The sequence below is a fragment of the Lethenteron reissneri genome, chromosome 30 (assembly GCF_015708825.2).
Source record: "Lethenteron reissneri isolate LAM-NWPU_2019-01 chromosome 30, ASM1570882v1, whole genome shotgun sequence".
Taxonomy (NCBI): Eukaryota; Metazoa; Chordata; class Hyperoartia; order Petromyzontiformes; family Petromyzontidae; genus Lethenteron; species Lethenteron reissneri.
In genome coordinates, this window is record NC_083808.1 from 9764114 (window position 1) to 9777770 (window position 13657).

At 49.1% G+C, this 13657-nt stretch overlaps 1 protein-coding gene across 1 annotated transcript in view; it reads left to right on the forward strand.

Moving 5' to 3' along the window:
- The window catches only part of LOC133349517 (filamin-A-like), a 96846-nt gene extending 85144 nt beyond the window's left edge, over positions 1 to 11702 (forward strand). Inside the window, 8 exon segments of the mRNA XM_061563043.1 lie at positions 1824 to 2099; positions 3081 to 3218; positions 3751 to 3866; positions 4575 to 4707; positions 5748 to 5924; positions 6325 to 6543; positions 8283 to 8495; positions 9953 to 11702. Of these exon segments, the coding sequence (XP_061419027.1) occupies positions 1824 to 2099; positions 3081 to 3218; positions 3751 to 3866; positions 4575 to 4707; positions 5748 to 5924; positions 6325 to 6543; positions 8283 to 8495; positions 9953 to 10140 (1460 nt within the window). The 3' untranslated portion in view covers positions 10141 to 11702.
- Positions 11703 to 13657: the final 1955 nt, after the last annotated feature.

A 13657-nucleotide genomic window follows, 5' to 3' on the forward strand; every position in this document is an offset into this window, starting at 1 on the left:
TATAGCAGCAAAATACTCTAAACATTTGTTTGATTCTAAATGTGAAGCAAACAACCAGAGGACCCGGAGAAAACTCCACGCAACCATGGGGGGAACATGCAAACTACAAATATACAGCAGGTGTCATGGTCGGGATCAAATCCACGACCTCCTGCATACTAGGCGAGGTAGTTAACATCTCGCCACTGTGACTTTGGGTCTGAGGATATTCCAGATTTGTAAAGGTATTTCTTCGTATATATGTGAATAAAATAATCCGTATTGTATATTGAGAATAATGTACTATATTTAATATTTTCCCCAATTATAATTAAAGTTTGAGTTCGGCATTATGCCATGAGATGACTTCGCGTTACCACTTCCGTAGTCACTCCAATAGGGTCCTCATCCCACACCGCAAAACTCTTCACGAGGCAAGCAAAACTAACTAAATATTTAGCCCTGACAACTAGAACAAGCGTGTGTTTTGTTACCGGCTGGCATTCATTGTATTTTATCATTGTTAAAGTGCCTATTGAGATAAAGAAAGGGACGTTCAATTGAGCTGGAGAGAGTGCCATCGCAGTTGAATAATCGCTGCGATACTTTTCCACACGATAAGCCACTTTGTTGACCTGCCATTTGTGGCCAGGTCGCTTCTCAAAAGGAAGTTAACACCTCGGTTGCCTTTGCTCGGTAAGATAACAAAAAACATTTTTAAAGTGATATTTTACGTATGTTTTTGGATTGCGTTTGTTGTTGTAACGTTCTGACCCGCCCATACTAGGGAATCTGTGAAAAATAAATGTGTAGCTCATTGAATTCCTGCAGTATAATGGAATATTCTCACTGATTGCGCGCACCGCATGCTCAAACGTTTAGCATCGGGCAAAGACTTTTCTCTCGAGGGTGAAGCTGTCTTTGTCCCCCCCTCCCCGCGTCTTTTGCAGGGAATTCATTAGTGTCAGATATAGCCATAGGCTGCAGGAATCACTGTCTGGGGTCTGAAACATAGTCTCGCTGGCCAAACGAGTTGTAGATGTCCATCTCAATGCTTCAGTGGAGAACACAAGGGTGGTGGCAAGCTCATGTTCGTGATGGTATGGTGATGACAGCTGAAGCTTTCCTACGCCTATTCTGTAATTCTGAATAAAATCACAGAGATTTGTTTTTGACCGGGCACCGTTTAACCCTTGGCATCTCAGAGCACTTTATTTTCTCTCGGCGACTTACGTAACAACATCATCTCAATCATTTGAAAGGGCACCCCCAGTGGCAGCTGCCCTTGTGGGGCAACTGCAAAACACAGAGACAGCTGCCCCTGCGTGGCACAAGGAGCGGGAATTATTCTGTCAGTAGGGAGGTGGAGCGGGAGGGGGGCAATGCTTGCCATGCATTTCCCAAAGGGGCCGTCCATAAATGACGTCACGTAATTTTGGACGATTTTTGACATCCCCCCCCCTCGTCACACGTCATCACAAAAAGTCAGACTCCCCCTCAAATATGACATCACAAAGCTCTGCCCCCACCCCCCAATTTTTTTTAAACATGCTTCAAATCGCTTTAAACTATTGTTATTGTAGTTGCGTATTTAATGTGGCGTTGCACTCTGATGTTGTAGAAAAAAACATCAAAAAGTCTATTTAATTAAGTAGAACGTGTTGTCTATATTTATTTAAAGTTTGCGCATTTTGATGTGATGTCACATTTCTCAAACCCCCCTGCCCTTGTCAACACATCGTCACAAATGTTTGACCCCGCCCCCCTCCCCCCCCCAGGTGCGTGACGCAATTTATGGACGGCCCCAAACTCGCTAAAATATTTACGTCGATTTCCATCCGCAGACGCGGAGCGAGCTGGTCTGGGAGCAGAGGTGCGCGGCCCGTCGGGGCACATCCACCCCGCCGAGCTGGTGGACGCGGGCCCCAGCGTGTGCTGCGCCCGCTTCGAGGCGCGCGAGCTGGGCGCCCACGCCGTGAGCGTGCGCCACGGCGGTGGCGGCGGGGGACACGTGCCGGGCAGCCCCTTCCCCTTCACCGTGGGGCCGCTGGGCGAGGGCGGGGCCCACCGCGTGCGTGCCGCGGGGCCCGGCCTGGAGCACGCGCTCGCCGGGGAGCCCGGTACGCGGGGCACAACGGCGCGCGGCGCGCCGTGGGTTGTCGCGATAGAGCCGTCGCTGCGGTTTTGTTGCGGGGTCATGAGGGAGGCGGGACACGTACGCCTCCGATTGGCACGGTTGGCGATGTACGGCGCGAAAGTTCAACATGCGGAGGTCTATTTATACATGTTTTTGAGCCGTAATGCTCCACTGCAATATTTAATGGGTTTATATCCGATATTGTGTGTTTTTGTAGGTATGTGTTGAACATCTTTTGTACCGTACGCAGCCAACCGTGCTAACCGGAGGTGCGATTTTGCATTGACATGGCCCCATTGTTTAGACAGAGTGCTTTTGCCAAAAACATCTGGTAACCCATTTGTATTTTTTTAGATGTCTGACTGCTGATGAGACTCATAAAGTCGAAATAAATCCAGTTTGTCTGCTTAAACACAGAGCACTTTGCAATAAAGGGGTGACAGACAACATTATTATAAATGGGAACAGAATCCGTGACTTTATAATTATAGGAGCGGCAACACAGCATGTGCGTTCGAGAGCGGCAGCACGCAGAGAACCACACACTGCACTGTGTACAGTAGAACCTCTCTTAACTACCACCCCTATTAACAACTAATCGCTTAACAACGGGCCTCCATAGGGCCCAAAGTGTTCACTTACCGACCATTCCCCTGTTAACGACGGGCTTACGGCAAGCACTCAACCGCCAATTTTGGCCAATCGGTGAGCTCCAAATTGCTCTGACCTAGGCCTTGGTCAATCAGCGACGTCCATTCACGAGTGTCGGGGCATTGTTTACGTTCAGTGTCTGCTGCGCTGTGAAGTGGAAACATCCACTCGCTTAACAACAAAATCACTTAACGACCGGTTTCGTGGAACGAATTACCGTCGTTAAGAGGAGTTCTACGGCATACAAATGGGACAGCACACGGCTCTGACAGCAGCTTTTTGTCCCACCCATCCTCCCTCTCCGTGCACCCAGCGGAGTTCGGGCTGTGGGCGCGGGAGGCCGGGGCTGGAGCCATCATGGTGGCCGTGGAGGGCCCGGGCAAGGCGACCATCTCCAGCTGCCCCACGGGCGACGGTGCCTACATCCTCTCCTACCTCGTGCAGGAGCCTGGTGAGGAGTGGCCCCAAACCCTAGGGGAGTGGTGCTCAACCGGGGCAGGGGGGGGGGGTACGTGGACCCCTGGGGGTAAGTGGCAATGTCCCAGGGGACACTTATAAAATTAAATCATACGTGAGAGTCACTGGTGGATAATCGTGTATGAATCTGTTTATGATAAAATGTAGAGCAATATAAAAGACCTTTCTAAACGCATGGGTGGGGAGGAGGCGGGGTTAATCATTTTCACCGCACGCCGTGTCAGTCAGTACACTGGAACGTGTGACGCTGACGCGATGCATTCCGTATGCACGACGTCGGCAGCGCGGCCCGGGTTGTGCGGTGGAAAATGTGACTCCCCCCCCCCCTGCCCGCCCCACCAAACCACGTGGCCAACGGCGTGGACCTGGCGTTTGTAGAGTGGCTGCAGGAAAGCCACGCGGGTTGTACGCACGTCAAACTTTTTTCGCACCTCACGTAGCCAACTGCGTCAATCGGAGTTTGCACGGTGGCCCGTGACCGTCCGTTGCGCTGCGCCCCCGCGCAGGAGACTACGAGGTGTCGGTGCGGTTCGAGGACGAGCACATCCCCGGCAGCCCCTTCCTCCTCACCGTGGACGGTGTCTGCGAGGAGTCGCGCCGTGTCACCGTCTCGGGCCTCCTGGTACAACCGGCAGTCGACCCATTCATCAATTCATTCATTCCGTCAAGCGGTCATTCGTTACTCACTCATTCAACATTTGAGCTATTTCAGTATTGTTTTCCCGTTTGTCTATTCATTCATCCATCTATCGATTCTAACATTCGTCCATAAATGTAGCGTTCTGACCCGCCCCGACTGGACATCTGTGAAAAAGAGCTTTATTGCTCATCGGATTTCTCCAGTATAAATAAATATTCTGATTCTCATTCATACTTACCTATGCATCCATTCGTATATATTTGTAAATTAATTAATTCCTCCATTTGTTTAAACTATGAATGCGTATGTTTTCCAAGTATTAATTTATTATATTGTTCATGCATTTATATGTCTATTATAGAATCTTTCACGTCAAACTATTTTGTAAAATAATGGGTACCGTATTTTTTTTTTATAAACAGTACTTTAAAACATCTTAAATACATATGCATCTGTGTAATCTGTATAAGTATCTGTCCATCTCATCTGACATTCACCTTTCTAAAATTATCCATATACAGTAGAAACAATAACTCAAACATCTACATATCTATCAACACAACCTGCCTTCTATCGAATACATATCTAATCAATGGATGTACTTATTTGCTGCTTTATGTTTGTACATTCCACACAGTAGTTGGAACTTTAAATCATTTATAAAACTTAGCAACTCTTGTCATCCAATAGGAGTCAGGGTGGAAGGTCAACCACCCAGCATCCTTTGCGGTTCACCTGAACGGGGCAAAAGGTCGCATAGAAGCCAAGGTTCACACGCCTTCAGGCTCGGTGGAAAACTGCTTCGTGTCCGAGATCGACAAAGGTCAGAATTGTGGCCGTGCCATCGCGGTTTGTCACGCTGTGCAATCGACGCCGGTTTAACCCCATTTCAGACCTGGGCATCAAGTTCATGCATTCACGTTGTGAGAGAAGCTCAACGCATTCCTCAATAGCACTGCTTTACAAGGATAGATATGTAATTGGGTCATGGTCCTTTCTTTGTGTGATGGACCCTTCCACATGCGCCATGCCGAAGGACCTGAAATGTTGCCCTTTATATATCTTTCCTTTTAAAACACTGATATTGACGAATGTGTCGAGTTTGTTTTTCTTACGTATGCTTTTGCACGTCTGCCAACGCAGCACCACAAAATTATTTGTTTAATGCTGTCGAAGAGTATGGAGTGGTGATGCACGTCTTCCAACCAGTGAGGTTGCCCAAACACTCCCGATGTGCTGTAGAGATTGTGAGTAACATAAACACAACGAACATTCCTTGGCCTTTTTCTTTGGTTCCAAGCATGAACAGACTTCATCGTGTTTGTGGAGGGCTCTTGCCAAAAACATAACGTAACCCCAGTAGGATCTGTTTAACAGGCCGCAATACGCTGATGAACCTGAGAGCGTTGAAACCTGAGTTTGTCTGCTTGAACACATTCCTTCTTGGAAATAGTTGTGCAGGCCTGGAGGCCCGTGGACTAAATCTTTATTCATCATTTTCAGCCACGATTCAATCAACCTATCATTCATCATCTCTCTCGGCAGAGAGTCGGGAAATTACAGATAATTATATTACATGTAATTTAAATATACGATTTCACCACATTTATAAATTGTACCTATGACACACATCTGAGTAAATGGTGATTTTATTTCAACGACGTGAGAGACGGTTAACTGCTAATTTGTATCTCATTACATTTCCTCCAGTCAGTAAATTGTACTCTGGATGCCCCGGGGGTCCATTTAAAGGCAACACCACCCGGTCTGGCTGCTGCAGCGGAGCGCAGGTGGAAAATGAACCCCGGCTGTGCCGCCCAACCCGCCACCTCTCCCCCCCCGCCCCTCGTTGCTCTGCGCCAGACAAACTTGCGGTGCGGTTCGTGCCGCGCGAGAACGGCGTGCACGCCGTGAGCGTCACGTGCGACGGTGCCTCGGTGCCCGGCAGCCCCTTCAGGGTGCGCGTCGGGGAGCCGGGCCACGCCGCCGATGCAGCGCTCGTTTCCGCGTTCGGGCCGGGCCTCGAGAGGGGCACGACCGGTACGTCCACGCGCAACGTGCACACGCAGCACTCGTACGGACGTATGTGCACGTTCAGCAGCAGACTTTTTGTCAGTCCGCTGCTGGATGAGGGCCTCCTCACGCTGTGTGGGTCGTCAAGGTTGTTTGGATGAAAAAGAGATGTTAAGCTCATTGGATTCCTCCAGTATAAATACATATCAAGCTTTTGTATCTGACGTCAGTGGCACCACGACATCACTGCTTGGATTCTGCGCTGTGGAAAAAAAAACCTTGCCGCCTGCCTCTTGAGCCGTGATAGGCTGGGCTCGGTACAAGCTCAGTCACACGGTGGAAAAGAGGCAGAGCGACACCCGGACGTGTCACCGTACGGACCTCCTCTCTCACGTGTCCGTAACCCCCCATCCCCGCCACGCCCCAGGCTCCCCGGCAGAGTTTGTGGTGGACACAAGCGGCGCTGGGCCCGGCTCACTCGCCGTGGCCATCGACGGGCCCTCCAAGGTGCGGGTGGACTGCAGCGAGGGGCCCGAAGGCTACCACTTCTGCTACCTGCCCACAGCGCCCGGCCTCTACCTCGTCTCCATCTGCTACGGCGGCCCCCACCACATCGCCGGCAGCCCCTACCGCGCCCGCGTCACAGGTCGCCTATGAGCAGCGGGTCGTTCGGGACTCACGTGCCATGTTCTTGCGAGGTCGGAGGTCGTGTGCATTGCGGCGGAGTGTAGAACAGCAATGGATGTTGCTGCGCTGCCCACAAGGCATACTGCACCTGGCCCATGTGCATGGTGCTCACCCACATCCAAGCACCGCCCAGGCTTAATACCTGCTTAGCTTCCATGATGTGATGAGATTGGGTGCATTTCGGGTAATTTGGTCAAAAGTGAGATTGCATATCACATTGCTAAAGCAATACCGTCATGTTTTAATTTAAATAACGGCCTATCTTGCATTCTACCGTATTCAGCATCACATTGTGGGAAGTCAGTCCAGGCTGTCCAGTGGAGCGACTCCCCCCAGCCATAAGAATGTGGAATTCTGGCTTTGGGCCACCAATTGGAGTAATAACTGCCCCATGTTCACTTTGAGCAGGAAGTGGGTGTGTTCATGAGTCCATGTCTGCCATCTGCTGGTAACCTTGGAGAATCGTCACGTCAAGAGGAGGGATTATGGCAAAACGCGCGGATGGGCACGGATGTACGAGAAAGTGGAAACGTCCAATCTGCAGAACGTGGCGCTGAGTTGGCTGTGCGTCTGTGCCTGGGGCACAGGCCTACACTCCACTGCATTGGAGATGAGGAATGGTGGATCTCACAGAGAGTTGTTGAGCTCTCAAAGCTGCTCAACTTGTAGGTGGTCTCTAGATGGCAGTCCAGCAAGTGGGTTCGTGGACGTGTCTATGTGTACCTTTCAGCGTGATCTTCTCATATTCTTGGGGTTTCTCCGGGCACTCCCGTTTTTTTTTTGTTGACGCACGCAAAACATCCCCTTGCAGAACCCTCTTGAAAACATAGTCTTGAGGCTCATCTAGGCGTTCCTGGATGAAATAATTAAATAATAAGCACCACCTTACCTTTGAGCCAGTGTTGCTACCTCTGAGGTACAACAACAAAAAATCCCTTGGGACAAAAATTATATCTGAATACCGGAAGATGGGATACTTTCACAACCAATATCATCCATAATAGAGTTTTCTTGGGTTAGATCGCGTGAATATATAAATGTGTCGTTAAAACCCGCCACCACCCGACACAGCCAACTAGTAAGGGTTGTCACGTAAACAGAACGTGGCCAATTCGTCACTAGTACAGCACACCGGTGTGTTGGAGAGCCAAGCCACAACATTTACAAGGAACAAAACAGGTGGACTTCTCTACAAATCTGGCTGTCGCCTGATGAAGCTAGTTGTAATTGCTGGCGAAACGTCGTACTCAGATTGTAAATCTTGTGACTTGGCTCTCCAACACACCGGTGTGCTGTACTCGTGATGAATTGGGACATTCTGTTTACCTGACAACCCTTACTAGTTGGCTGTGTCGGGTGGTGGCAGGTTTAACGACACATTTATATATGTATACGATCTAACCCAAAAAGCATGTATTATTAAGGGGATAACGACTTTACATGCAAATGCATTGTCTTGAGTGCTGTGTTATTACACAACGGACAAACACCGGGGGCTTTAATCTCCCGGAGACTCACAGATTTCCCGGTACAGCTACCTCAACAAGAGGGACGATCCCGGGAAAACCATAAGCGGCGACAACTCTACTTTTGTTTTTACCAATATAAGCCTCGTTTGGGACCACGTGATACTGGCATGACACCACCACCTGCCTGCCCCCCCCCCCTAACCCTCTCCCTGTCCTGTGTGGCTCACAGGACCCCGACTGTCCGGGGGTCACAACCTGCACGAGACGTCCTCATTCTTGGTGGAGGCTGGCGAGCCACGGCGGGCCGTGAACGGCCTGGGCAGCGAGCCTCTGCCTCTTAAAATGGCGTCCGACTCGAGCAAAGTGGAGTCTCACGGCCCAGGCCTCAGCACCGCGCTCGTCGGCAAACAGAACGCCTTCACTGTGGACTGCGGCAGGGCGGGTGAGTGCTCTTAACGTGCACGCCAAAAAAGAGTTTGACTCAGTCGTTCATCGAAAGTCAATGTAACAGAATGCCACGGTCGGCGAAGTCAACAGCGGTTGTCTTGTCGAGTGGTTGCCCGTGACCATGGGAATGTGGAATTTCCACCACTGGCTCAGAGATGAGCACCACTCCATGTTCATCCGAGTGGAGAGCCACTGACATTCTTTGTGTGGTTATTGGATTTGTTTCATGAAGTGGGAAAAAAATGTCCTCCGGAAGATGCTCGAGTCAGCAGAGCACCCACATCGTGTCAGCGAATATCGCCGCGTGATGGCTTCACGGAACTGCTCACTTCTGGGGTCACTTCAGTAATGCTTTCTGAGACACCGGTAGACAGAGTTCCTTTATGCTGAGATAAGAGTTGGTCATGGCATGTTAGTTAGGGTTCTGAAACATTGTTAAAAATGTATATGCAGAGATGGGCCAGGTCAAATTAAGTCAATTAAATCATCCAATAAACTATTACATTTTGATATTTTAAGTGTCAAAATGATAATAATGCAATTTATAACGCGCTGCAAATTTGCGGACATAACGGCCTCAATTCAGAGGCGCAGAGCCAATATCAGAGTCACTCGAAAGCACGTGGTTGTAGAGGTGAGTTTTTAAGTGTCTCTTGAAGGAGACGATTGAGGTGATGCTACGAATGTGCAGAGGGATGATGGCATTCCAGACTGTTGGGGCAGCCACCGAGAAGTGGCGCATAGACATGACCATCCTGGATCTCGGTATCAAGAGGAGGTCGTGAGTCGCACTGCGAAGGCATCTGCCGTGTGCTGTGCTGCAAGTCGTCAATAGTGAAGAGAGGTACGGGGGGCAGGCAGATGTGAAGGCGTGGTGGCAGAGGACAGGCGATCTTGTATGTGACCCTGCTGGCAATGGGTAGCCAGTGGAGGGCGCGGAGAGAGAGGCGAGTCGAGATGAAGATGAGTGCGGGCAATGATGACGCGCGCCAGGTTGTTTTGAAGTCTTAGAAGTTTTTTTATGATTGCCAAAGGAGGACCGGACTAGGACGGAGTTGCAATAGTCGCGGCGAGACCCAACTATGCAACATGCCAATGTGTTGGCAGTTTCAGTGGAGATGAGAGGATGTAGGTGCCTGAGAGCCTTCAGGTGAAAGTTACATGAACTGATGATATGATTGGTTGGGCGGTCGAAGGATAAAGTTGTAGCGACTGTGGTTAACGGACCGTACAACAAATGGACGACGCAATGCCCCGATCCACTAAAAATACGGAGGCATCACGGCGATGATACACTCCGCTGCTCCTGACGCAGTTATCTGGCTGGACGACCTGGATGTGAAATTGTAGTCGTTGCTCTGCATCTACATCAGCCGTACGCAAGAAGAAGGTGCAACGCTACTGACGGCAATGTTCTCCAAATTCTCTGCCCCCCACCCCACCCCCCAAAAGGAAGCAACGTGCTGCTGGTGGGCGTGCTGGGCCCCAGCGTGCCCTGCGAGGAGGTGCACGTGAAGCACGCGGGCGGCCGCCGATTCGCCGTCACCTACGCCGTCAAGGAGCGCGGGAGCTACCTGCTCATCGTCAAGTGGGGCGACGAGCACGTGCCCGGGAGCCCCTTCCGCGTCACCGTGCCCTGAGCGGTTTCGTCCCCCTACGCCGCCGCCATCGTCAGCAACGGCGGCGGCGGCGGCATGGAGAGCGATGGGAATTTGCGTGCGGCGATAGAGGTTACAGGTCAGAGGTCGGAGGAGAGGTGGCGGTCGTAGTGATCATGCCGCCCGAGTCGAGACACCCCGAGCGAATCGTCTTGTCTTTGTGCGATAGAGACGGCGATCGTTTTCTCCACTGCGGGGTGCTATTGAGCTGATCCACCGGCTAACGCAACATTATTTCCATGGATAAAACAATAATATGAAAATGTCTATTATTAATGCTTTCTTCAGAATTTTCCACCATAGGCAGTTGCTCATTTGCCTGGCCACGAATTCTGGCCCTGATCAAAGGTCAAGGAAGGGTTGAAGGTAGAAGGGCCTTACAAGTAAACCGCTCTGAATTAATAATTAATATTGTTAAGTGGCTAACACCGCCTTTGTTGCGGAGCTATTTACCTTGCGGAAGAAGACACATTGCTGTTCTTTACATTGTAGCCAACTGATAAATGGGTTTGAACTGCCAACAGACGTTGAGTCTGAAGTGGTGAATTTATATATAATAAAACAAGATTTTTCTTTCGCGAGTCCACGCCAATGCTCAGCGTTGTTTGCCTGTGCACTAGGTAGCCAGGTATACTTTTATTATGCAAAGAACAATGCTTCTGCTGTTTGCAAAGTGGACCCAGCTGGGCTGCTACTAACAGTTCACGCCACCAGGATGGACAGCGTAGCACGTGGCACGCATTTCGTTCATTACTACGTCGCGGCAGTGTTTGTGAAAATGACAACCGTATTGCACTTCAGGCCAATGCATCTCTTCCAGATTTAGCATCTGAATCTCACGAGGTAACAGGCTGCAGTGAAGTATTTTTAGCCTCCACATCACTGTGGGGTTTTTCATCATTGCGTGCCGCCTATTTTCCAATATAAGCAATGTTACGTTACTTTGTATTGTCATGAACATGCTGTTTTTGTTAGGTATTCTTGTTCAATGGAGACGATGCTACATTAGTTGGGTCTTAAGCTTTTGCATTTTTTTCGTTTAATTTACGCCGTTCGTCAGATATGCTTAGGCAGCTTAAGAATGGACTGTGATTGAAGCAAAATGTTAACTCTTAATGCCAACAAAGGAGTTGACAACTGGGTTATAATGCAATTCTGAAGCTTTTCGCGAGTGTAAAAGTAATATTATATAGACGTTAGATTAAAATATAAATCATTCTCTTTTCCATAATTTTATCGGATGTTCAACCTCGCTGTGTTAGTGCCTACCTTGCCTAGCCTCGACTATGTATTATATTTTAGCATTTACCTATTTTGTAAAGTAGAATCGAGTTATGTTAGCCCGACGTGTGTGTGCCTTGGAGTATCGTCATGACTTACAAACAAAATGAATACAACTGGAATTCCTTGCTTTAGCCATTCCTTGATTTTTTTTTTACATTAACGGCAGTCGCAGAATACTGCAGTTTAGCCAAATGTATTCAGTTCACGTAAAGAGCAGTCCTGTAGTTTTTTCGAAGTGACCAATAAACTGAGAACAATAATTTCACGCTTCCGCTGTGTGGGAAGAACTGTCACGGGTGATGTGCGGCGCTGGTGGTTGGACGATGCTCTTGTAAACATTTACGAGTGTAATTTACAAGAATTAAGAGCTAAAGGGGACTGTGGTCTTCAGCTTTGAATTAATGCCGAGCCTGCCTGCAACGATCACATCAATTTTTTCACCTCGCCAATTCTACTATCTGTAGACCAGCCAATCGGCAACAACATGCCGGGACTACCAGGATATTCTCCCGCTAACACCGAGGCTGGCTGATGAGGAGGAAACGGTGTCAGAATTAATGAAACCCAAGCATAACTGGTTAATGCAAACTCTTTGGTTCTTTCGGTAAAGTCACGTCGGTAGAAAAATAATGGATCACGACATTTCGATCGCAACACAAGCAATCGTCATCAGGTGGGACAACCACAGCAAGAAAAAACTGCTGAAGTAAGCGAGAGATCTGCCGTGGTACGAGGTTATATAGTAGTGTATAGTGTAGTGTATAGTAGTATATAGTGTAGTGTATATAGTAGTGTATAGTGTAGTGTATAGTGTAGTGTATAGTAGTATATAGTAGTGTATAGTGTAGTGTATATAGTAGTGTATAGTGTAGTGTATAGTAGTATATAGTAGTGTATAGTGTAGTGTATAGTGTAGTGTAGTGTATAGTGTAGTGCATAGTAGTGTATAGTGTAGTGTATAGTGTAGTGTATAGTGTAGTGTATAGTGTAGTGTATAGTAGTGTATAGTGTAGTGTATATAGTAGTGTATATAGTAGTGTATAGTGTAGTGTATAGTAGGCCTCGTCAGTAGGGGGGGAGGAGGCGGGGCAGAAAGTGGACCCCACAGCAGCACCCGGGTCACTGGAGTAAAATGGGCCACCACCGCAGCAGCAGCACTGATCATTGTTTTAACGCAGTGGGCTCACACGAAATTTACTTTTCCAAGACGAAGGTACTCTGCAAACCCACCGGCTATTATCAGAGATTTGTTCATGAAGCCATCCAGATATATAAACACAGACACAACTTCAACCGAGAAGATGGGTACAAACATCATTGGAAGGACGTGATTAACCAGGTAAAGTCTTAACTGATTGTGATGTCTCCATCCTACTTGCCTATGTCAGCTGTTATTTCCGACTCTCTGTGTCTCTCTCTCTCAGTGCATCTCTCTCCGATCTCTACTCCAGTGACCCGGGTGCTGCTGCGGCAGAGGTCGCAAACGGGTTTTGCAGGCGCGGGTGGGTTGATTCTAGGAACCTGATTGCGACCTCTGGGATGAAGCCATGTTGCAGGCGCGGGTGGGTTGATTCTAGGAACTTTAATTGTGAGAAGAGACGAGACGTTGGGAAATGAGTGACAAACAGTTACTCACCAGTGACTCACGGTCTACCCGTATCCGTACCCGGCCGCACCAGGGTCGCAAACAGGTACCCGTACCCGGCCGGTTACGGGTAGCCGGGTATCGGGTAGGGTACGGGTATCGGGTACCCGGTTGCGACCTCTGTGCTGCGGGGTCCACTTTCTGCCCCGCCTCCTCCCCCCCCCTCCCCCCCTCCTCTCTCTCCCCCCCTACTGCCGAGGCCTATATAACCTCGTGCCACGGCAGGTCTCTCGCCTACTTCAGCAGTTTCTTCTTGCTGTGGTTGTCCCACCTGATGACGATTGCTTGCGTTGCGATCGAAACGTGATCTATTATTTTTCTACCTACGTGGCTTTACCGAATGAACCAAAGAGCTATGGATTCCTGCAGTCACGAAAGCTTCAAATCAAGATTGGTTAATGCAAGTTTAATGTACACAAATGGTACTGTTATGTGTGCGTGCGGGTGGGTTGGTAAATAATAGCCAGACTCGCCTGTGTATAGAGGTCAAAAGAAATTGTATTGAGCAAGGCGAGAGGTATTGATGTTACCATAAGCCATCAAAGTGACATGCTTTACAAGTATCATACA